At 42.9% G+C, this 23,326-nt stretch overlaps 1 protein-coding gene across 1 annotated transcript in view; it reads left to right on the top strand.

The window, feature by feature from the left end:
• Positions 1–12,531: 12,531 nt before the first annotated feature.
• The window catches only part of LOC106567522 (follistatin-related protein 4), a 226,182-nt gene continuing 215,387 nt past the window's right edge, over positions 12,532–23,326 (top strand). Inside the window, exons 1-2 of the mRNA XM_014136869.3 lie at positions 12,532–12,775; positions 20,019–20,163. Of these exons, the coding sequence (XP_013992344.1) occupies positions 20,020–20,163 (144 nt within the window). The 5' untranslated portion in view covers positions 12,532–12,775; position 20,019. The remainder of the gene's footprint in view (positions 12,776–20,018; positions 20,164–23,326) is intronic.

Below are 23,326 nucleotides of genomic sequence, written 5' to 3'. Positions count from 1 at the left end.
AGAAGTCACATAATTAGATTACACACATAGACTTTATTTAAGTGTTACATGATCTGTCACATGATCTCAGTATATATACACGTGTTCTGAAAGGCCTCAGAGTCTGCAACACCACTAAGCAAGTGACACCACCATGCAAGCGACACCATGAAGACCAAGGAGCTCTCCAAACAGGTCAGGGTTGGGTTCTAAAAAGATATCAGAAACTTTGAACATCCCACAGAGCACTATGAAATCCATTATTAAAATTTGGAAAGAATATGGCACCACAACAAACCTGTCAAGAGAGTGCCACCCACCAAAACTCATGGACCAGACAAGGAGGACATTAATCAGAGAGGAAACAGAGAGACCAAAGATAACCCTGAAGGAGCTGTAAAGCTCCACAGCGTAGATTGGAGTATCTGTCCATAGAACCACTTTAAGCCGTACACTCCAGAGAGCTGGGCTTTACAGATGAGTGGCCAGAAAAAAAGCCATTGCTTGAAGAAAAGAATAAGCAAACACGTTTGATGTTTGCCAGAAGGCATGTGGGAGACTCCCCAAACATGTGGAAGAAGGTACTAAAATTGAGGTTTTTGGCCATAAAGGAAAACGCTATGTCTGGCGCAAACCCAACACCTCCGATCACCCTGAGAACACCATCCCCACAGTGAAGCATGGTGGTGGCAGCATCATGCTGTAGGGATGTTTTTCATCGGCAGGGACTAGGAAACTGGTCAGAATTGTAGGAATGATGGATTTCGCTAAATACAGGGAAATGTTGAGGTGAAACCTGTTTCAGTCTTCAAGAGATTTGAGACTGGGATGGAGGTTCACCTTCCAGCAGGACAATGACCCTAAGCATACTGCTGAAGCAACACTCAAGTGATTTAAGGGGAAACATTTAAATGTCTTGGAATGGCCTAGTCAAAGCCCAGACCTCAATCCGATTGAGAATCTGTGGTATGACTTAAAGATTGCTTTAAACCAGCGGAACCCATCCAACTTGAAGGAGCTGGAGCAGTTTTGCCTTGAAGAATGGGCAAACATCCCAGTGGCTAGATGTGCCAAGCTTATGGAGATATACCCCAAGAGACTTGCAGCTGTAATTGCTGCAAAAGGTGGCTCTACAAAGTATTGACTTTGGGGGGGTGAATAGTTATGCACGTTCAAGTTTTCATTTTTTTTGGTCTTATTTCTTGTTTGTTTCACAATAAAAAAAATATTTTGCATCTTCAAGGTGGTAGGCATGTTGTGTAAATCAAATGATAGAAAAACAAAAAAAATCTATTTAATTCCAGGTTGTAAGGCAACAAAATAGGAAAAATGCCAAAGGGGTGAATACTTTCGCAAGCCACTGTAGGACGGAGGTCAGAGACCACAACCTCTCCCTCAATGTTAGCAGGACAAAGGAGCTGATCATGGAGTACAGGAAACGGAGGGCTGAGTACGCCCCCATTCACATCGACAGGGTTGTAGTAGAGAGGGTCGAGAGCCTCAAATTCCTCCACATCACCAAGAACCTATCATGGTAAAACACACCAACACAGTCATGAAGAGAGCACAGCAATGCCTCTTAACCCTCAGGAGGCTGAAAAGATTTGGCATGGGCCCTCAGAATCTCACAAAGTTCTACAGCAGCACCATTGAGAGCATCTTGACTGGCTGCATCACCGATTAGTAGGGGCAACTGTTCGGCATCCAACTGCATGTGTACGGCCGAGCTCCCTGCTAACCCAGGACCTCTATACCAGGTGGTGTCGGAGTAAGGCCCTAGAAATTGTCAAAGACTCCAGTCCCAAGTCGTAAACTGTTCTCTCTGCTACCGCATGGCAAGAGATACCGGTGTGCTAACTATGGACTCTACTCACTCCAATACACACACACACACACACACACACACACACACACACACACACACACACACACACACACACACACACACACACACAAAACACACACTCACACATGCTTATTGACGCCGCACACACACACACACTTTCACATTCGTTCACACTCTTCACATACACTTCTGCTACTCAGTTTATTATTTATTGTCCTGATTGCCTAGTCACTTTTACCCCTACCTGCATGTACATATTACCGCAATTACGTCAACTACAGTACATTGTACCCCTGCACATTGACTCGGTGCCGGTGCTCCTTGTACAGTATATGGTGTCATTATTGTTATTTTAATGTGTTACTATTTCCTTAAAAAAACGAATTTGTCTTACTTTTTAACTCTACATTGTTGGGAAAGGGCTCGTTTGTAAGCATTTCACGGTAAAGTCTACACCTGTTGTATTCGGCACTTGACAAATAAAATTTGATTTTAATGTAGTTAATTCACAGTTGGTTTTTATATTTTAACCTGCATGTCATGATCGCCTTTTTTCAATGCTGAATTGAATGCCATTGAGAAAACAGAAAGGTGTCATAATGTATTTTTTTGCAAACATCCTTTGGGAATTTATAATACATTTTTCAAAATGATCAGTAATCTGATTCAAATATTTCAGTTGGTAACGTAATTGACCATAGTTAGTTTTTTTTGTAATCAGATTACATGTAATCAGTTACTCCCCAACCCTGAGGGTGACATTTGGGCCATAAGTAAGAGCTGCAGCAGCATTACCGTGAGCATCGTGCCGCTGCTTTCATCTGTTAGCCCTATCTCATTGTCGTCATCTGGGGCCCTTGTGCCGCCGTCCGCCAACAAATTGGAGGCAGAGGCAGAAACATAGACCAATATCAAGGGGAGACTGCAGCTGTGAAACAAATCAATGCCCCGGTTTGTCCAGAAGACGTGTTGGCCGTGAGGTACAAAGGAGCGCCGCTGCACTTTGACTATACCACTCACGGGGAGGGGGTCATTTTACTGAAATATTGAAAAGGACACATGGGATGAGTCCCAAATGGCAACCTATTCCCATTTTAGGTCACTTATTTTTAACAGGGCCCATAGGGCTCTGGTCAAAAGTAGTGCACTATATAGGGAATTGGGTACCATTTGGGACTCACACATGTTTTGCACAGCTCTTTTCAATAGACAGTGGTGGGAGGGGGCAGAGCCAGAACCAGAGCAGAGTGCAGGGAGGTAAAGTAGTGGGGGGGGAGAGGGGGGCATAAAGGAGAAATATGGTTCTATCCACTAGTGCTGCCTGCTAGCTGCTTCTGTCTGTCAGCTATCAGTCTGAGTGCCACTAAGTCTTGAAGAAATGCGTCTATATTACTTGCGTTCAAATGTAACTCTTACCAAACAAGCAACGAGGTGGGTGAAAAATAAATGTCTGTAAAAAATAAGTGGGCCGCATCAAGTTGATATGCAAGAATATTGTCATCAACAGTCTGACCTGTATGGGCTGAGGTATTTACAGGCTCCGAGGATCGATTCCTATTTGTACCATTTAATTTGATCATTTCCCCACTCACTCCAGAGTGCTGTTGGCCTTATGAATAGATTCCATATGCGTTCGTCAATAGCTACGGATTAAATGTGTGTGCATTGTAATGGCCAGGGACTGCTAAAGAGTGGCCTTAGAGGAATCTCTCTCTCTCTCTCTCTGAAAGTGCTATCAGTATAGAACACAGTAAAAGATAGATCCAATACAGAATGGATTTCTGCATTAGTTCTGAGGGCCAGTTCATAACGTGCCTGACTAAAATCTCTGTTCTAAATCTGCACCACTATCATTACTTATATAATCAAATATTATAATACTATATGAATATAAAGTGTTTCCCGCTGGTCTTACAAACCCTCTTTACTGTTAGATCAGTTGTGGTGCAGAAATATCCTATATGACATACATCACAAACCAGAATACACGATATTAGTGGCAACCAAATTGAACACTGACATCTTCTTCTGGAGGTAGTCAGTTCAAACGCATTAGAATCTCTAGCACCAAGTTTAGAGCCGACAGACCTGGGGTATAGGGGGGCAACCGTTTAAACAGGCCGGTCAAGATGACAGGTCCAGCTACAGTGTGTCAGAGGAGACAGCTGGAACATGTAGAAAGGCTTCTGTCTCACTTGGAAACATTGTGTTAGACTTGACCTTCATATCAAAGGCTTGAATCATTACTGCAGGAACGGCAGTTGACAAATAAAGCAGCCCCACCGTCCTTTGGATAAAAATGTTTTTTTTTCGCTAGAGGGTAATCACTCCTGACACCTCAGCCTTTTGAGGGTCGTCAGGGAAAAGGAGTCTATAAAGTGAGTGAAATTTGGAAGTTGGAAGTTATGATTAACTACCAAGGTGTTTGGTGTACAGTACCGGCCAAAAGGTTGGACACACCTACTCATTCAAGCGTTAAACAAATCTTAATATATTTTAGATTCTTCAAAGTAGCCACCCTTTGTCCTGATGACAGCTTTACACAGTCTTGGCATTCTCTCAACCAGCTTCCCTTGGATTGCTTTTCCAACAGTCTTGAAGGAGTTCCCACATATGCTGAGAACTTGTTGGCTGCTTTTCCTTCACTCTGCGGTCTAATTCATCCCAAACCATCTCAATTGGGTTGAGGTCAGGTGATTGTGGAGGCCAGGTCAACTGATGCAGCACTCCATCACTCTCCTTCTTGGTCAAATAGCCCTTACACAGCCTGGAGGTGCGTTGGGTCATTATCCTGTTGAAAAACAAATTATAGACCCACTAAGTGCAAACCAGACGGGATGGCGTATCGCTGCAGAATGCTGTGGTAGCCATGCTGGTTAAGTGTGCCTTGAATTCTAAATAAATCACCTACAGTGTCACCAGCAAAGCACCCTTACACCATCACACCTCCTCCATGCTTCATGGTGGGAACCACAGATACGGAGATCATCTGTTCACCTACTCTGCATCTCACAAAGACACAGCGGTTGGAGTGGGGCCCCGAGTGGCGCAGCAGTCTAAGGCACTACATCTCAGTGCAAGGCGTGTCACAACAGTCCCTGGTTTGAATCCAGGCTGTATCACATCCGGCCATGATTGGGAGTCCCATAGGGCGTCACACAATTGGCCCAGCGTCGTCCGGGTTTGGCTGGGGTAGGCCGTCATTGTCAGTAAGAATTTGTTCTTAGCTGACGTGCCTAGTTTAATAGAAATAAAAAATATATATCAAATTTGGATTCATCAGACCAAAGGATGGATTTCCACCGGTCTAATTGCCATAATACGGATTTGATCTTTTACCAAATAGGGCTATCTTCTGTATACTACTCTTACCTTGTTGGCTCAAATGCATTAAGAAGCTGGTTGAGAGAATGCCAATAATGTGCAAAGCTGTCATCAAGGCAAAGGGTGACTACTTTTAAGGATCTCAAGTATAAAATATATAACACTTTTTTGGTTTCTACATGATTCCTTATGTGTTATTTCATAGTTTTGATGAAATTCTGCAATGTAGAAAATAGTAAAAATAAAGAAAAACCCTTGGAATGAGTAGGCGTGTCCAAACTTTTGACTGGTACTGTAGGTCTCTGAACAAAACATCACACAGTGTTTTTAACTCTGGATTTCTAATAAACATATTTTTTTATAATGGAGAGTGTCGTGACTCAACTTCTGATGCATCATTATATAAGGTAGCATCACCATTCCAGTCGTTTGAGCACTAAACCCCCTTTTACCTACCAAGGGTTACAAATGATTTATATTCAATGCATCATCAAATGATGCCGTGTAAATGAAGGATAGGTGTGATTTAATTCCACTGCCAAATAGTAGTCATCGAAATATGCCCACTGGAACTTCCTAGATAAGAATATGGTCAACACAGACTCATTGATACTGTTTTTTCACCTTCTAGGAAAAACATTTGTTCTATCATCATTGACATTGTACATCTGAAACAATCATTTTGTGCTTTACAGTATCTACAGTGTCTGTTTTGTTGAGTTGTTTGGAAGGCTATAAGCACTGATTCTAATCATGAAATGCTGTCTGCAAATCCATATGAAAATCCCAAGCAAGGGGCGCTAACTCCTAGGTTGGCCTACACATAACTTGAAGTCCTCATGACTTCAGAATCTGGAAAGGCTGTTTTGATATTGTCGGCACAATGCGTCGATAATGAAGGGAGCTGTGCTTTTACTGGTTGCTTCTCCTCTGTGTGTTCCTCACTCACAGCTACATACAGCCTCCTTCCATTACAACTATTGGTTTTTCAAATCCAAACGACGAGAGGTCTAAACCCCCAGGAATAAAACAACAACATTTGAGAGAACCAATCAATGTGTCAGCTCGGCGAATACTGCATTTACAACGGCCTCCTGTCCAGACCATGTGACACACTGGTCTGGACAAGAGGCTGTTGTAAATGTAGTGTCAGCCAGGCTAGCTAACTCCCCTCCAATCAGATATAACTGTGTACTGGTTCAAATATTTTCCCTGATTATCTATTTACAAATGCAATACACTGTCCCTTTCTCTCTCCCTCCCTCCCTTTCACCCACTCTCTCCCTCCCTCCCTCTCCCTTTCTCTTTCCCCCATCTCTTTTTCTCTTTCTCACCCTCTCTCTCTCTCTCTCTCTCTGGATCTCTCTCCCTTGTCTCTCTGTTTCTCCCTCCCTTGTCCTTCTATTCCTCTCTGTGTCTCTCTCCTTACGGTGTCCCTCTCTTCTTATCCAGCCTGCAGCAGTCCATGGAATCAAAAGGCTTGCACTGCTAATAAAGTTCTTTCTTTTCTTGATAAATGTTACATTGAGCATAAATATTTCAGAGCTGTATGCAATTTTGATGGAGGCCCCATTCTGGTATCTTGTAAGGATAGGTAATTGCGTCATGCTTTGTCTCTCCCCGTTTTAAAGACAATGGTTAATTGAGGGAAAGTGAGAAGGAAAAAGGAAGTGAGATTTAAAAAGAGATCGGCAAATGTGAGGAGGTTAGCCTGAGATGGAAGTGGTCTGTGATTGCCCCTAACCACAGATCTAGGATCAGATCATCAGGGCTGGACTGCCACTGTTGGGGCCCTGGAGTACCTATTCCTGAGACCAAGGTCTCTTTTTCAGATGAATCCAGTATATCAAATCAAATCAAATGTATTTATATAGCCCTTCTTACATCAGCTGATATCACAAAGTGCTGTACAGAAACCCAGCCTAAAACCCCAAACAGCAAGCAATGCAGGTGTAGAAGCACGGTATAGCACCACATTACACAATAAAATACAATAAACACATTAAACTACAAATTCATATACATGATAAAATACACATTATTATACACAACAATACACAAAAAGCAAAAAAAGCATCAAAAACAGACATTGTTTTTGTAATAAAACATCTGAAATGCCCTAGAGGCACCGATTCCTCAAATGTTAAAGTGTATTGTAGATCATTCCACACATAAGGTGCATGGAAATTAAAGGCTTAAATGAATGGTCTATCCTGGGCATCAATCTCATAGGCCCTTTTTAGAAGAGAACCCGCGGCTGGCAACCAGTATGCCCTAACCATGACTGATCTCTTCAGCAATTGGGTAATTGCAGAACCCTTGGAGGGCAAATAGGGAACAGAGATCGCTTCAATAGTCAATAGTCAAACTTCTTGATTTTGGACTTGTGGACAACATCATCACTGACTGTGTAGGGGAGTTTGTAAACGATGTACGTAGTCTTACTGTCACTGATGTCAAACATTGGTCATGACAAGTCTAACACTTTCTAATCATAACCATGTAAGTGCTATATTGGTCACTTTTTCTTTTTCAGCTCAGCTGATCCATATATAGTCACAAGGTTTGCCCAGCTAGAAGCAGAAACAGAGCTAGTATCACAAACGGATACCAAGGATGTGATTATACAAATGCATTACAAGTGTAGTAATTAATGTAATGTCTAACGCAAACATCTCCCCTCGTGCACCATGTATTAACACTTCCTTGATAACTTCCTTCACAAAGGCACTGCGCTGCTTCGTGAATTGCAAGAAGTATGAATGCCCCGACTTCTGCATTCGGATTTCTGACCTGCTAGAGCTTCCCCGATCAACTGTAAGTGCTGTTATTGTGAAGTGGAAACGTCTAAGAGAAACAACTGCTCATCCCCGAAGTGTTATGCCACACAAGCTCACTGAATGGGACCACCGAGTGATGAAGTGCGTAGTACGTAAAAATCCGCTATCCTCGGTTGAAACACTCACTACCGAGTTCCAAACTGCCTCTGGACGCAACGTCAGCACAAGAACTGTTCGTCTGGAGCTTCATGAAATTGGCTTCCATGGCCGAGCAGCCTCACACAACCCTAAGAACACCATGCGCAATGCCATCGACTGGAGTGTTGTAAAGCTCGCCGCCATTGGACTCTGGAGCAGTGGAAACATATTCTCTGGAGTGATAAATCACGATTCACCATCTGGGTTTGGCGGATGCCAGGAGAACACTACCTGCCTGAATGCGTAGTGCCAACAATGAAGTTTGGTGGAGGACGAATACTGGTCCGGGGCTGTTTTTCATGGTTCGGCCTAGGCCCCTTAGTTCCAGTGAAGGGAAATCTTAACGCTACAGCATACAATGTCATTCTAGATGATTCTGTGCATCCAATGTTGTGGCAACAGTTTGGTGAAGGCCCTTTCCTGTTTCAGCATGACAATGCTCCCGTGCACAAAACGAGGTCCATACAGCAATAGTTTGTTGAGATCGGTGTGGAAGAACTTGACTGGCCTGCACAGAGCCCTGACCTCAACCCCATCGAACACCTTTGGGATGAATTGGAACACTGACTGCGAGCCAGGCCTAATCGGCCAAAATCAGAGCTCGACCTCACTAATGCTCTTGTGGCTGAATGGAAGCAAGTCCCCGCAGCAATGTTCCAACATCTAGTAGAAAGCCTTCCCAGCAGAGTGGAGGCTGTTATAGCAGCAAAGGGGGGACCAACTCCAAATTAATGCCCATGATTTTGGAATGAGATGTTTGATGAGCAGGTGTCCACATACTTTTGGTCATGTAGTGTACTTGATTGATGAATTAAGGTCACTAATTAGTAAGGAACTCCCCTCACCTGGTTGTCTAGGTCTTAGTTGAAAGGAACAACTAAAACCTGCAGTCTACGGGTTTTTGGTTTTTCCCTTCAATTGAGACCTAGACAACCAGGTGAGGGGAGTTCCGTACTAATTAGTGACCTTAATTCATCAAACCTGCAGACACTCGGCCCTCCGTGGAATGAGTTTGACTCGACACGTGCACTAGGCCCTTCATGGCATCAGTTTGACACCCCTGATTTAATGGAAAGAATAACCTACATTTCAGCACCTTCTTCAGGGAGGGTTGAGGAAGCCACATATGCGGAGTTTACACAGGCAGCCCAATTCTGATATTTTTTTGCTAATTGGTATTTTGCCCAATTTATTGTTTATGCCAACAGTTCAGAATTGGCCTTCCTCATTCTATTACCCAAATAGTTGGACGTATACAGAAATGTACAAGTTTATTTTTGTTGGTCAGCATCTCAATCATATCTACTCATTTTATTTGCCTTTTAAAGTGTCAAACACCTGCTATAAGACAGCCGATCATGTGACTTGTTTCTGCAGGTTTTACATCTAATGCTTTTGGTCTGATACCTGCCAGGGGGAGGATGATAGTTTTCTTTTAGATAGCCTGTAATGTCTCTTCCCCTCATACACTGAAATAAAATCTGTTCACTCAAGTCTTGGACTGTCAATTTCTGTTATCAACCTACTAATTAAGCAGATGGCCATAAATTACATCAAGGACTTGCTTTCTCTTTGGCAATATTCTGGCGACAAACTTGAGAGACACACACGCAACACAGTCGAGTCTTCAGTTCCACATTAAGACATTAGAGGCCACCGAATTGACAAATGACAGCAAGAACAGATTATTTTTGAGAAATTGCAGTACCAGTAAGTTATATAAATCTTTGTTAGTGGTGTTGATAGTAGATTTGGCTTTACCACGAATTAGCATTGCATTTATTAGCAGTGCTGCCATTTACTTTCCACTCAAAGATTGCTCCAGCAGAGAGGCTACCATGGTGCTGTTGGCTTTGGGTAATGTGAGAGACGGTGGGTAAGGTTATAAGCTAGCAAGTTGTGCTAGCTAGGGAGTATAGTCTGTCATGTGATGCACGGAATGGCAGATAGCTAGCTCAATATATTTGATTATCAAAAGTAAGTAGTGGAGATGTGAAACAGTTGTTTATACTTTGACTAAAACCTAGCTTTTATATTAGTATATTTAGTTATACAAACAAGCTAAAACTGCACAGCTCTGAGAACAAGCCATCTCGACCAACTGACAGCTAATTATGCTAGCTAGCTAAATCAAGGGCAAGGGAGGGTGTGAGAGACATTCACACGTGCTCAGACATTCACACAAAGAGACGTGCGTGCAATTATTGAAATGGGAACATTTTCACGTTCTGAGAAATTTTACAACATGACGTCACAAGCACAACAAAATCAGAACGATTGGGAGCAATTTCATGCTGGGAAGACATGACACCGGTACTCCTTGTATTTAGCCTCATTATTGTTATTTTATTTTGTTACTATACAGTGCATTCTGAAAGTATTCAGACCCTTTGACTTTTTCCACATTTTGTTACGTTTACAACCTTACCCTAAAATGGATTCAATTGTTTTTCCCCCTCATCATTCTACACACAATACCCCATAATGACAAAGCACAATTAGGTTTTTAGAAATGTTTGCAAATTTATACAAAATAAAAATCTAAAATGTAACATCTACATAAGTATTCAGACCATTTACTCAGTACTTTATTGAAGCACCGTTGGCAGCGATACCAGTCTTGAGTCTTCTTGGGTATGACGCTACAAGCTTGGCACACCTGTATTTTATGGGGTGTTTCTCCCATTCTTCGCCGCAGATACTCTCAAGCTCTGTCAGGTTGGATGGGGACAGTCACTGCACAGCTATTTGCAGGTCGCTTCAGAGATGTTCGATCAGGTTCAAGTCCGGAATCTGGCTGGGCCACTCAAGCACATTCAGAGAATTGTTCCAAAGCCACCTCAGCAATGTCTTGGCTCTATGCTTAGGGTCGTTGTCCTGTTGGAAGGTGAACCTTCGCACCAGTTAGAGGTCCTGAGCGCTCTGGAGCAGGTTTTCATCAAGGATCTCTCTATACTTTGCTCCGTTCATCTTTCCCTCGATCCTGACTAGTCTCCCAGTCCTTGCTGCTGAAAAACATCCCCACAGCATGATGCTGCCACCACCATGCTTCACTGTAGGGATGGTGCCAGATTTTCTCCAGACTTGTCGCTTGGCATTCAGGCCAAAGGGTTCAATCTTGGTTTCATCAGACCAGAGAATCTGGTTTCTCATGGTCTGAGTCCTTTAGGTGCCTTTTGGCAAACTCCATGCGGGCTGTCATGTGCCTTTTACTGAGGAGTGGCTTCCATCTAGCCACTCTACCATAAAGGCCTGATTGGTGGAGTGCTGCAGATATGGTTGTCCTTCTGGAAGTTTCTTCAATCTCCATAGAGGAACTCTGGAGCTCTGTCAGAGTGACCATCGGGTACTTGGTTACCTCCCTGACCAAGGCCCTTCTCCCTCGATTGCTCAGTTTGGCCGGGCGGCCAGCTCTAGGAAGAGTCTTGGTGGTTCAAAACTTGTTCCATTTAAGAATGATGGAGGCCATTGTGTCCTTGGGGAACTTCAATGCTGCAGACATTTTTTGGTACCCTACCCAAGATCTGTGCTCTGACTTGCACTGTCAACTGTGGGACCTTATATCGACAGGTGTGTGTCTTTCCAAATCATGTCCAATCAATTGAATTCACCATCAAGTTGTAGAAACATCTCAAGGATGATCAATGGAAACAGGATGCAGAATAGCTCAATTTTGAGTCTCATAGCAAAGGGTCTGAATACGTATGTAAATAAGGTATTTAAAAAAAAGTTTTTCATACATCTGCAAACATTTATAAAACACTTTTTCGCTTTGTCATTATGCAGTATTGTGTGTAGATTGATGGGGAAAACATGTATTTAAACAATTTACAATAAGGCTGTAACATAACAAAATGTGGAAAAAGGGAAGAGATCTGAATACTTTATGAACACGCTGTTTCTAATAGCGTGTGAAACACAGTACCCTGATGTTGATTAGTCATTGATGCAGTAGTTATATAAGGATCTGTGTGTTGTGACAGATTTGGCACTGCTATGACAAGGTGGAGGAAACAGCATGTCTTATCAATGACAGTGCATGTCTGCCAATTCAATGCCATGCCAGTACTGTTTGCCAAGCTAATAAAAAAAAGTTAATGTGGCTAGACTGCTGATATTGAGTAGATGAACATATTGGTAACTTTAACACTGATAGATATCATTTCTTACGATGGCATCATCATTAATCGTGAGAGTTGGAATATCACCATCCCTTGGCGAATAATCCTGCCTAATTTAGGTAACAACCATGTTCAATTTCGGTGGCTACCTGCCTGGTCAAGGTTCACAGGTCAAACATGCCACGTAAACGTGGGCACAGGTGTCGCTCATGGCGCAGAATCTGCAGATATGTGTATGCAGCTAGTGACGTCAAAAGAAGTGTAGACTGAAGCCGTTGAAATAGGGCAAGCCAGTAGTGAGAGCCACTCAGAGCTTGGAGAATGGAGCGCCGCTGCTAGAAGTGGGGACATCCAACGCATGCTTATTCGCGAGCCTAATTCAATAAAGCCCATCGCACACGAGACGAATCTGCAACCGGGCGGAGGCTGGAACTAAGAAAGTGTTTGGACACCTAAACTGAATCATACACCTGTGGTGGTATATTTGCCGGCATATTTCTGTTTTCATCACTAGTGGAATACGACTGGTAAGTAGGCAATTGTGCTTGAAAGGAATAAATGGACAATACTTTTTAGTTGTTTAGTCATGCATTGTAGGTTGCATTTTATCTGGGTGTTTTGTAATATCTGCGGGTGATTGAGTAAGAGTACTAATGAATGAAGACAAATGCGACTGGAAATTGTAATCAGTTTTCTGAATAATTGAAAAAAAAGATGCATTCATGATGCATTCATTATGCAGTACTGTCACAAAATTAGGTTTAAACCATTTTAATGTAAGTATCAACACATTGGTGTGATGTCAATTACAGTAATGGTAGCCTACTATACATTTATACATGTTGAGGTAGACTATTCTTCCCCGACACCTCCGCTTTTATAGTTAATAATACGTTAGTTTTAGGTTGACTAGGCAATATGTTACCAAGCTATATTCTTATAGTATGTCGGATATACGCTTACTCCAGCGGCTTTCTTAAGGGTTTATTAGTTAATGTAGGCTATCGAGACATATCTTATATACCTTGACAGCGTCTAACAGAAACATATTCCCGGCCGGGAAAGGTTACTAGCACCCTTTTCCCCTGTCACTGAATTCTGTTGGGATGCTCTGGATGTGGTCAGCATAGCACTAGTACAATTATATCAGCCACAATTAGGCATCCTCGATCCCTATAGTGTGACTCCTTGGCAGGGCACGGGGGACTCTCCTGAAACAGTCTTCAGCCCTAATGTATTTGTGTTAAATTTGAGGTGCCTCATGAAACATGTAGGCCTATAATAAAATGATTGTACAGGGAAAACGTAACAAGGGACGATTGCACTGGGACTTACTTTTAAAGGTGTACCGAGGCAGCGTCATATCCATGTGGCCATACATTCTGTACACTATCCAAAACCATTGTCATTTTACAGTTACCCAGTAGCTTGTGCGAGAAGTTGGACAGCTGTGAGAAAACGGTGTGCACCAGCGTGTATTGGTGTATTGTGTGTTGGAATGACTTTTTCGCACTTTATAGCGTTAACAATAGAGCTGTCCGTGGTGCTGAAAAAAAGTCCGTTCACTCCTATGGGCTTCTTTCAGTCAGTGCATAAGCCGTGGGAAGAAAACGTGCAAGGGGGATGATGGCTATTCTTTAGCATATCTATTTTTAACCATACTTTTATCTTTATTCTCATCCATAGTCTACAGAATAACTTTAACTGCACTACCAGGTGACTCGCTGACGTTTGTTGCAGCTGAAAATCTATTCCTGTCAATAACGTATTAACTGAGAAACATTATTGTTCCGTGTCCCACAGATTATTGCCGTTGCAGTTGACTCATGCACTGTCAAATTCCTCTCCTCCAACAGTATGGTTGGAGTTGAAGCTAAGTTAGTTTTCAGGCATTTACTCCATAGAGATACTTTATCGCCCTGATTTCCTCAAAGGGCTTCTATTATCCCAGTGGGGAATAGGTGGGCCATTATATTTGTGTTAAAGTTCTGCAGAGGGAGTGGAGGCCTTTGATTAGAAATAGAAATAGCAATAGTAGGGTTGCTGCTCTGTCGTTGATCATGGTTGGTAGCACGTTGAGAAGCTGACGTGGGGAGTGGATGTTACAGTTTAGAGTTGCAATTCTTTTTTAGGATTTGTTTTGACAAAGTCATTGTTTCCGTTCACTGCTCCTGTAGTACCCTGTTGTTGCTAGCACTTTGACAGATTTACACAGTTTTACACACAATTAGTGCGAGTACCTTTTGAATGCAAATGTGGCGGCACTTAGCTTTGCTATTTGCAATTGCTATTCTGCTGGAGCTGAAACGGATTTACTTAACTTGATTGCCATTGTAATCAGCATGATAATGTCAATATGCAATCAATGTCATTATCCAATAGATTTAGGTTAATGCTACTGTCTCTCAGTTGAAAAGTAAAATTATAGCAAAACATTTGACCTGAATAATTTAATTTACGAAGTGGAACATATTTAATTAAGGCTCAAGTGCTAAACATAAATATTTGCTTGATGTAGAATTCAAGTCACATTGGTCCTGGCTAATGTGCAATAAATGTGTTTGTATTATGCATTCATATTACTAATATATTGACTCACGCACCGATATACAAACCGGAGAGTAATAATGAGCATGACTCACCGGACACCGCTGCACTAGCAGAACTACCTTGACTTGTTTACTTAACTTATGAAATGCCATTATTAACAATTATTGAATACGTTAATGTCTTAGCTACTGTATGACATTGTATTGAAAGCTATAACATAATGAGACTGTAGTGTCTTAACTCTTATTACTTTATGGATTTAATAAGCAAGACACCGAACAGAACAGAGACCAATATTACTCACATAAATCCCTAAGCGCACTACGTCCAATGTATGGTGAATGGCTGGTTATTCACTTGAAATTCTGATCACTTTCGTTGAACTTTTGGAATGATCTTTTCTGCTGTATCACATTTGGAGCCAATGGCTTGAGCTCAGTGCATCGCCTATACTGTTTAGATTCTGAATCACAGAATCAGCCTAATACTGAGGAGAGTAAGGGAGTTGTGATGGGTTGCTTCAATATCTATGTATTAGAGAGGGACATACGTTTCAGGATATCAGAAAGTCCTCCGACTCTCAGACGATCACTACTTGATCTGCAAGACAAGACCACCCGGTAGTATGCTATTGCTTTACTCCCGACATATATCCTTTCATCTGCTTCTTTGTTTTTTTTCTTATTGTCTGGCATTAACAAGTCACGGCGTGTGTCTCCCACCAGCTGACAAGGTTTATGTGAGCTTTAACACCCTTAGGCTACAGACCTGGTCCCAGAATCTTGTCAAAAGGAAGGGCAATATCAGCAGAGAGGACAGGTGTCTTCTATGGTATTAAGCTCTGTCTTATTATTTACTGGGCCGTAGATCTCTCAGACTCTTTTCTATAGAGATGGAGCGGGGAGAAGAGAAAGTATCAGACAATAATTAATAGTGAGGTCTCCCAGAAAGGCTATTCGCTAGCTTCTGATGATCCTAGTTCCTATTGAAACTCTCAAATTGTGTTGGAAAGCAAGTGTGTCGTTAGTCGTTATCTGTGTGCTGTTAGATGTGAAAATTGAGTTACTTGGAGAATTTGCAAAGATATTCTCACCAGACTTTTAGTGTTGGTTAAGAGTTTTATCCATTCAAAACTGTGATGAGTTTTTGTGTTGCTGTAAATGTTATCTCTCAGTCAGCATATTGAGTAATAAAACAATACAACTTTGAGAGCTGTTGTTTAAATCCTGTCGGCATACAGTCATAGGGGTTCTGGCAGAGAGAAGTCTCCGTTAGGGAGGCAGTCAGCCTAGCGGTAAGAGCATTGGGCCAGTAACTGAAAGGTCGCTGGTGTGAATCCCCAAGCCGACAAGGCGAAAAAAATGTGTAGATGTGCCCTTGAGCAAGGAACTTAACTTTAATTGCTACAGGGTTACCGTTGATAATGGTAGACCCTGGACGTGACCCCACTCTCCAAGGGTGTCTCAGGGGGAGTTGGGATATGCAAAAAACACATAGGACAAATATAAGCACCCACCAAATGATTATTATGAACTGGGTGGTTCGAGCCCCGAATGCCTATTGGCTGACAGCCATGGTATATCAGACCGTATACCACGGGTATGACAAAATATTTAATTACGTTGGTAACCAGTTTATAATAGCAATAAGGCACCTCTGTGTTTGTGATATATGGCCAATATACCAGGCACAGCCCTTTATCTGGTTTTATTACTAGCTTGAGTTACCTGGGGTGGCAGATAGTTCCATGAAGTCATGGCTCTATTTAGCACTATGCATTTCCCAGCCTCTGTTCTGGACCTGAGGACTGTGAAGAGACCTCTGGTTGCATGTCTTGTGTGGTACCGATGAGTGTCCGAACTATGTGCCAACTGCATGAACAGTTCGGTACCTTCATCACCTTGCACAAAGAGCATTAGTGATGCAGTCAATCCCTAAATTGAGCCCTCCGTGTGCATCTAAGCACAATATGTGCTGCTCTGTTCCGGACCAACTGCAATTTGCCTATGTACACACAACTAGGGCCTGTAGGGGATGTCAAGAAAGCAGAGCAACACCTTATGATTGACAGACCTCTTCTCATTTTAGCCCCCATTGAGTCTATATGTTTTGACCACAACAGCTTGCTTTCTAGGGTTATACACAGCAGTTTAGTCCCCTCAACTTGCCCAATTGCCACATAATTCAGTAATAGATCTAGATGAGGTTTAGTTTTTGAGATATTTAACACCAGCCTATTCCTAGTTACACATTCTAGAACTGACTGGAGCTCTATGTTAAGGGTGTCAGTTAATTATTTTACTGTCATAGCCAACGTGTATACTGATGAGTCGTCAGCGTACATAGACACACAGGCTTTATTTAAGGTCAGTGGAAGGTCATTCGTAAAAACAGAAAACAATAATGTCCCAAGCCGGCTGCTCTGCGGTACACCACACTCAACCGCATTTGCGTTAGAGAGGCTTCCATTAAAGAAAACCCTCTGTGTTCTATTAGATGACTGTCAATCCATGATAAGGCAGAGGATGTATATCCATATCACCTACATTGTTTAAGTGATATCAAAAGCTGCTCTGAAGTCAAGCAAAAAAGCTCCCATAATATTCTTATTATGAATTTCTTTCAGCCAATTATCAATAATTTGTGTCAGTGCCGAGCATATTGAGCGCCCTTCCCTATAAGCATGCTAAAAGTCAATTTCCAATTTGTTTTCCGTAAAATAACATTGTATTTGTTTAAACAATGTTTTAAAAAAAAAAGTTTGCTAAGCACTGGTAACAGGCTGATTGCTCGGCTGTTTAAACCATTAATGGGTGTTTTGCTATTCTTGCGCAGCGGAATGACCTTTGCCTCCCTCCAGGCCTGAGGACACACACCGTCTTCTCGGCTTAAATTTAAGATGTGGCAAACAGGAGTTGCAATGTATTCCGCTACCAACCTCAGCAATTTACCATCCAGGTTGTCAGTATCAGGTGGCTGGTACTTATTTATAGATAGAAAAATAAAATAAAAAATGTACCTCTTCCACACCAACTTTGCGGAACTCAAAACTATAGTGCTTGTCTTTCATTATTTGGTCCAATATGCATGACTATCAAAGCTCTGTGTTTGTTGTTTGCATGTCATGCCTAAGATTGCTAATCTTGTCAACAAAAGTTGGTTGGCAATATCAAAGGGTTTTGTTATGAACACAAAAAACTCAGGAGGCTAGTGGAGGCAGTTTGCTGTCAGTCTCAGTTTTAGGTGACTGGCATATTAAACCTTTACATTAGTTTAAATAGCAGTTCATAACCTTATCTCCCTGGTGCACCACAGGCTGTATACGTCCACCTTAGATACACTTCAAAATGGTGGAGATTTATCACGTTACTTTGTCATATAAAATTCCTTGAAGAATTGATTCTGTGAAGCCGGTGTCAGTACAATAGAGGGTAAAAAATGAATCCCCCCCCCCCCGTGCCTCCTGTTGACGAGCAGTTTGATTCCCATGCTCTCCCCATGTATCTGCTGCTGTGACCCACAGAAACACAAAGCAAATGTACAAGCCATCCAAGCATTCTAAAAACAAGACAGGGAGGCAATCCCCTTGGTGGCCCTGCTCTGTGCTATAAAGACATCTTTCATTAAAGGTGCTTTCTGAAGCTGCTGCAGCGTCAGACTGGCAATATTTCTCCTCCGCTAGCCTCTGGGTTTTTATTACAAAAAAAAGCCCTTCTCGCTTGCATTGGGGCAGCAGACATGCACCACTATGGTCACAGATGTTATTTTTCTCTTTGGACCACCCCCTGTTTAAGTGCTTTGCAGGGTGGAAGGCGCTGAAAGAAGACTAACTGTTGCAACAGGCCTTTGCCATTTATAATTATGCCAGAGTGCTGCGGCACTGCTTAAGACTGCCTGATTGTCTGCATATGTTCTGTTGCTTGGTTGGTGGTTTTGACCACTGTAGCTGCACGCGAGCTAGTGAGGCGGCCGTCCGGCGGGAAGAAATAGGAAGTGATGATGACAGGAGCCTGTGAATGTAGCAGATGATCTGCCGCCTGTGGACAGGATCAGTTGGCATAGGAAGCCCTCTGGGGCTGCATGTCCGTACTGTTGTCAGGGGAGATATTCACCAGGACACATCAAAACAGAGCAGGCAGCAGCAGAGGTAGAGGTAGGCTAGTGGCTGTTTTGCAATGAGGAGGGACCCACTGACACTGAATGTACTGGAGGTACACCCGAAATACAACATGATGGCAATGCCTGTGCACGGTTTACAGTCATGCTTCATTTCTAACAGTGAGAATTGTAGAGTAGCAAACTGGGGCTGTCAAGGACTTTGATTCTTGTTTGTGTCTTACCGTAATCCAGGTCAAGCATACAAATACTAGTTGAAATGTTGTTTTGTCAAATATCAATAACTTTTATATCCTTTTGAGCATTTTGAGGTATTCTAAACAATGCTGCTTGAATAATTACTTTCCCCCAAAGTATGTTCTCGTGATGAATGACTTCTTCATTTTACAATCATCTCTGGGGGAGCCGATGTCAGCGCAGCAGCACATTAACAAACTGACTGGCAGATCTCTTTTGTTGATTCATTTCACAAGGGCAAGCTCTCCTCTCCTCTCCCAGAACCCATCAACGCTGGAGCCTGTCCACGCTCTACAGCCTCAATGTGTTTACACATTATAGGCCTATGGTTGCAGGAAACACTGTTTATACAGAAACTGCCCACACATCGATGAGTCACTCTACAATGCAACCCTGTATCACCCTGAATGAATACACTTTGCTCTGCAAAATCCACAACCATCCAGCTACCACAGAGAAAATCACTCAAAACACTCAAAGCAACTAGATCTTTTTTTCACAGGACTATGACTGTTTGGAGAGTCACATTACCAGCCAATTTAGCAGAGGGCTCCTCAGAGCTCTGAGTTAGTGCCTTTTATCCAGATTAATGAGTTGATGCGATTCTAAGTTATCAGCCCGTGAAAGAGGGACCTGCTCTGCACTGTTGTACTGCGCTATACTGCTGTACTGTGCTATACTGCTGTACTGTGCTATACTGCTGTACTGTGCTATGATGTACTGCACTGTACAGTGCTATATTGTCCCCTTTCTGTACTGTACTGTGCTGTAAATTGCTGCACTGTTCTATGCTGTGTGTGAGGGGCAGTAGTCAGTCAGTCAGGTGCGGCGGTGTGACATTTGTTGTCATGCTCTTTTTCCTGACAGGATGAAACTGATGGGTTGGCTGTGTGTTTGGGCACTTCCTGTCCTGCTTGGAACCTTTGCCTCTGTCTGCTGGCTGGCTGAAGGGAGCAGGAGCATGGACACAGCAAACACAGCAGAGAACACCTCCCAGGGACCACAGACAAGGGTAAACATACCGTATGCATCTCTCTCTGTGTATCCCTGTCTCTTTCTGTCACTCTCTCTGTCACCCTCTGTCTCTTTCTAACATCTCTATCACCCTCAACCATGCTCTGTCTACCTGTCCCTCTGAATAAATCTCTCTGTCTGTGTCTGTTACTCTTCTCTCTGCCTGTCTTTAGAAGCCCCTTTATCTTTGCATCTGACTCTCCTCCTCTTCCTCTCTCTTTCACCCCAGCTCCCCAGAAAGTATTGTATGCTTTGCATAATAAAGCTTATATCAATATATACAGGTAACTGCTTAAATATAGGAAACACCAACATAAAGTGTCTTAATAGGGCGTTGGGCCACGACGAACTTCCAGAGCCGCCAGAACAGCTTCAATGCTCCTTGGCATAGATTCTACAAGTGTCTGGAACTCTATTGGAGGGATGCAACGCCATTCTTCCAGAAGAAATTCCATGGCTTGGAGTTGGGTAATGGTGGTGGAAGACGTTGTCTCAAGCACCACTCCAGAATCTCCCATAAGTGTTCAATTGGGTTGATCTGGTGACTGAGATGGCCATGGCATATGGTTTACATTGTTTTCATGCTAATCAAACCATTCAGTGACCACTCGTGCCCTGTTGATGAGGGCATTGTCATCCTATGGGGGCAAAGCAATGGTAGCCAAAATAATGGCCTTCCCAGCATTTTTATAAATGACCCCTAAGCATGATGGGAGGTTAATTGCTTAATTAACTCAGGATCCACACCTGTGTGGAAGAACCTGCTTTCAATATACTTTGTGTCCCTCATTTACTGAAGTGCTTCCATTATTTTTGGCAGTTACCTGTACATAGCACAATTGTTGTGCAATTGAATTGAAATACTCTCCCTGCTCAACATGGGCATTTGAGTGTCTCCTTATGCAGGTGGTCTTGACAGAGGGTTGCTTAGTTACCTTGCAATCACAGGCGTCATACATCTTACCTGTCTCCCTCTCCACCGAGTAGAGGAGGCTCAGTTTGGCTGCAGAGAGTGTGTTAATCAATTACCCAGCACAAAAATTCAGAAGGACTCTCTTTTGTCATGCTATCATTTGTCTCTTTCAAATTTTGTTCCGAATATTTTGCATGTACACACATTTGCCTGACAATCACTTCTATGGTATGGGTTTACATTATATCTATGAGCCAGCCCTAAATCCCATTAGCTTCCTCCCAGCAGTCTCCCCCAATTTTCATTTTTCATGCTGGTCTGGATTGAACCTCTAAAGGAGAAGTGACAGTGTCTGGTTGTGATGCATGAACAGAGCTATTGGTAGAGATGTGTGAAGTTCTATTGTAGATTTGCACATTAATCACACAGGTGTAATCATTACAAGCCCTACCTCCCCCAAAACCCAGAATCAATTGTCCCACAGAGCATCTAGGAAACATTGTGTTGTCCACCCCCCACTCCCCCCACCTGTCTCCCAAATCTTTGTGAAAATAAGCATGCTGTATCTCCCCTAGTCTGCTCTTGCAGTTGGCCTGGCTGGCCAAGTTGGAAGCCAGCAGAGGAATGTCACCGCTCAGGCGGTTCTGCTCTGCCCTCTTATATCCCTCAATGCAAACAACACATTCCCTGGCATCCCCATCTATCCCAGGAAATGGGAACTCAAAAGCGGTCAATTGGCATAGGAGTTTAAAGTCATCCCTGGGGTGATGGTGGTGGTGGATTAGACTGCATCAATATGCAACAGAGCAGGAGCCTTCAGGAATGAAAAAGTGAATAAAATGAAGCCTCCCGGCCAGAATACACCAGAAACGATGCTAAATGTAAGCAAACATATGACACTGAAACAACTCTGACTGGCAGTCCTGAAATTAAACTTGAAAGACTGAGATAGAAATAGATGTACAGTTTCCTTAGGGCCATCTTTAGGTAATTGTTGGGTAAATAATGAGCTGACAAATCCCAGGCAGAGCCTCCATTGTCCTGGTGCAGTCACAGCACCTGGGGCGACTGGAGAAGAGCCACCATGCTAGGCCATCAGGCCACCTGGCTCTGGTAAGGTCAGCCATAAGGCATCAGCTGCCCTCTCTCTCATGTGACCTCACATAACAGCCTCGCAGCTCACAGAGCCATATCTCAGAATCAAATTCAAATTTTACCTTTTGGATTATAATCATGATTCGCTCCGCAGAGACGGGGACGAGAATAAACAATAAGACTGAGGAGAGTATGGAAAAAAAGGAAATATGATTGAGACGGTATTTAGGGTACACGGGAAAGATTAGGATGGATAAGAGAGAGGGTGAATTTGGGAAACAGTGATGTTTGAGATTAGCATGATACAGATGCAGTCTACAGTGCAACTCGTTTTTTAACCCACTCAAGCTTATAGTCAAGACATCCAGCCATGAGACCTACAGGGAATTCACTAAGACATCTCTATTTTGAGATCCCCAGTTGTATCTGCATGGAGTACTTACAGATGATGATATGCACTTTGTTGCTTCTCAGACATACATACCATACAGAAGAGGCCAATATACAGTACATGACCAAATGTATGTGGACACCCGCTTGTTGAACATCTCATTCCAAAATCATGGGGATTAATATGGAGTTGGTCACCCCTTTGCTGATATAACAGCCTCCACTCTTTTCATGCTGAAACAGGAAAGGGCCTTCCCAAAACTGTTGCCACAAAGTTGGAAGCACAGAATTGTTTCGAATGTCATTGTATGCTGTAGCTTTAAGATTTCCCTTCACTGGAACTAAGGGGCCTAGCCCTAACCATTAAAAACAGCCCCAGACCATTATTCCTCCTCCACCAAACTGTACAGTTGGCACTATGCATTCGGGCAGGTAACGTTCTCCTGACATCTGCCAAACCCAGATTTGTCCGTCGAACAGCCAGGGGGTGAAGCGTGATTCATCACTCCAGAGAATGCGTTTCCACTGCTCCAGAGTCTAACGGCGGCAAGCTTTACACCACTCCAGCCGACGTTTGGCATTGCGCATGGTCATCTTAGGCTTGTGTGTGGCTGCTCGGCAATGGAAACCCATTTAATGAAGCTCCAGACAAACAGTTCTTGTGCTAACGTTGCTTCCAAAGATCGTTTGGAACTCAGTAGTGAGTGTGGCAACCGAGGACAGAGGATTTGTACATGCAGCACACTTCAGCACTCAGTGGTCC

Source organism: Salmo salar, chromosome 13, assembly GCF_965601325.2.
Source record: "Salmo salar chromosome 13, fSalSal1, whole genome shotgun sequence".
NCBI lineage: Eukaryota > Metazoa > Chordata > Actinopteri > Salmoniformes > Salmonidae > Salmo > Salmo salar.
Note: the sequence above shows the minus strand (reverse complement) of the source record. Positions and strands in the feature narration are given on the sequence as shown.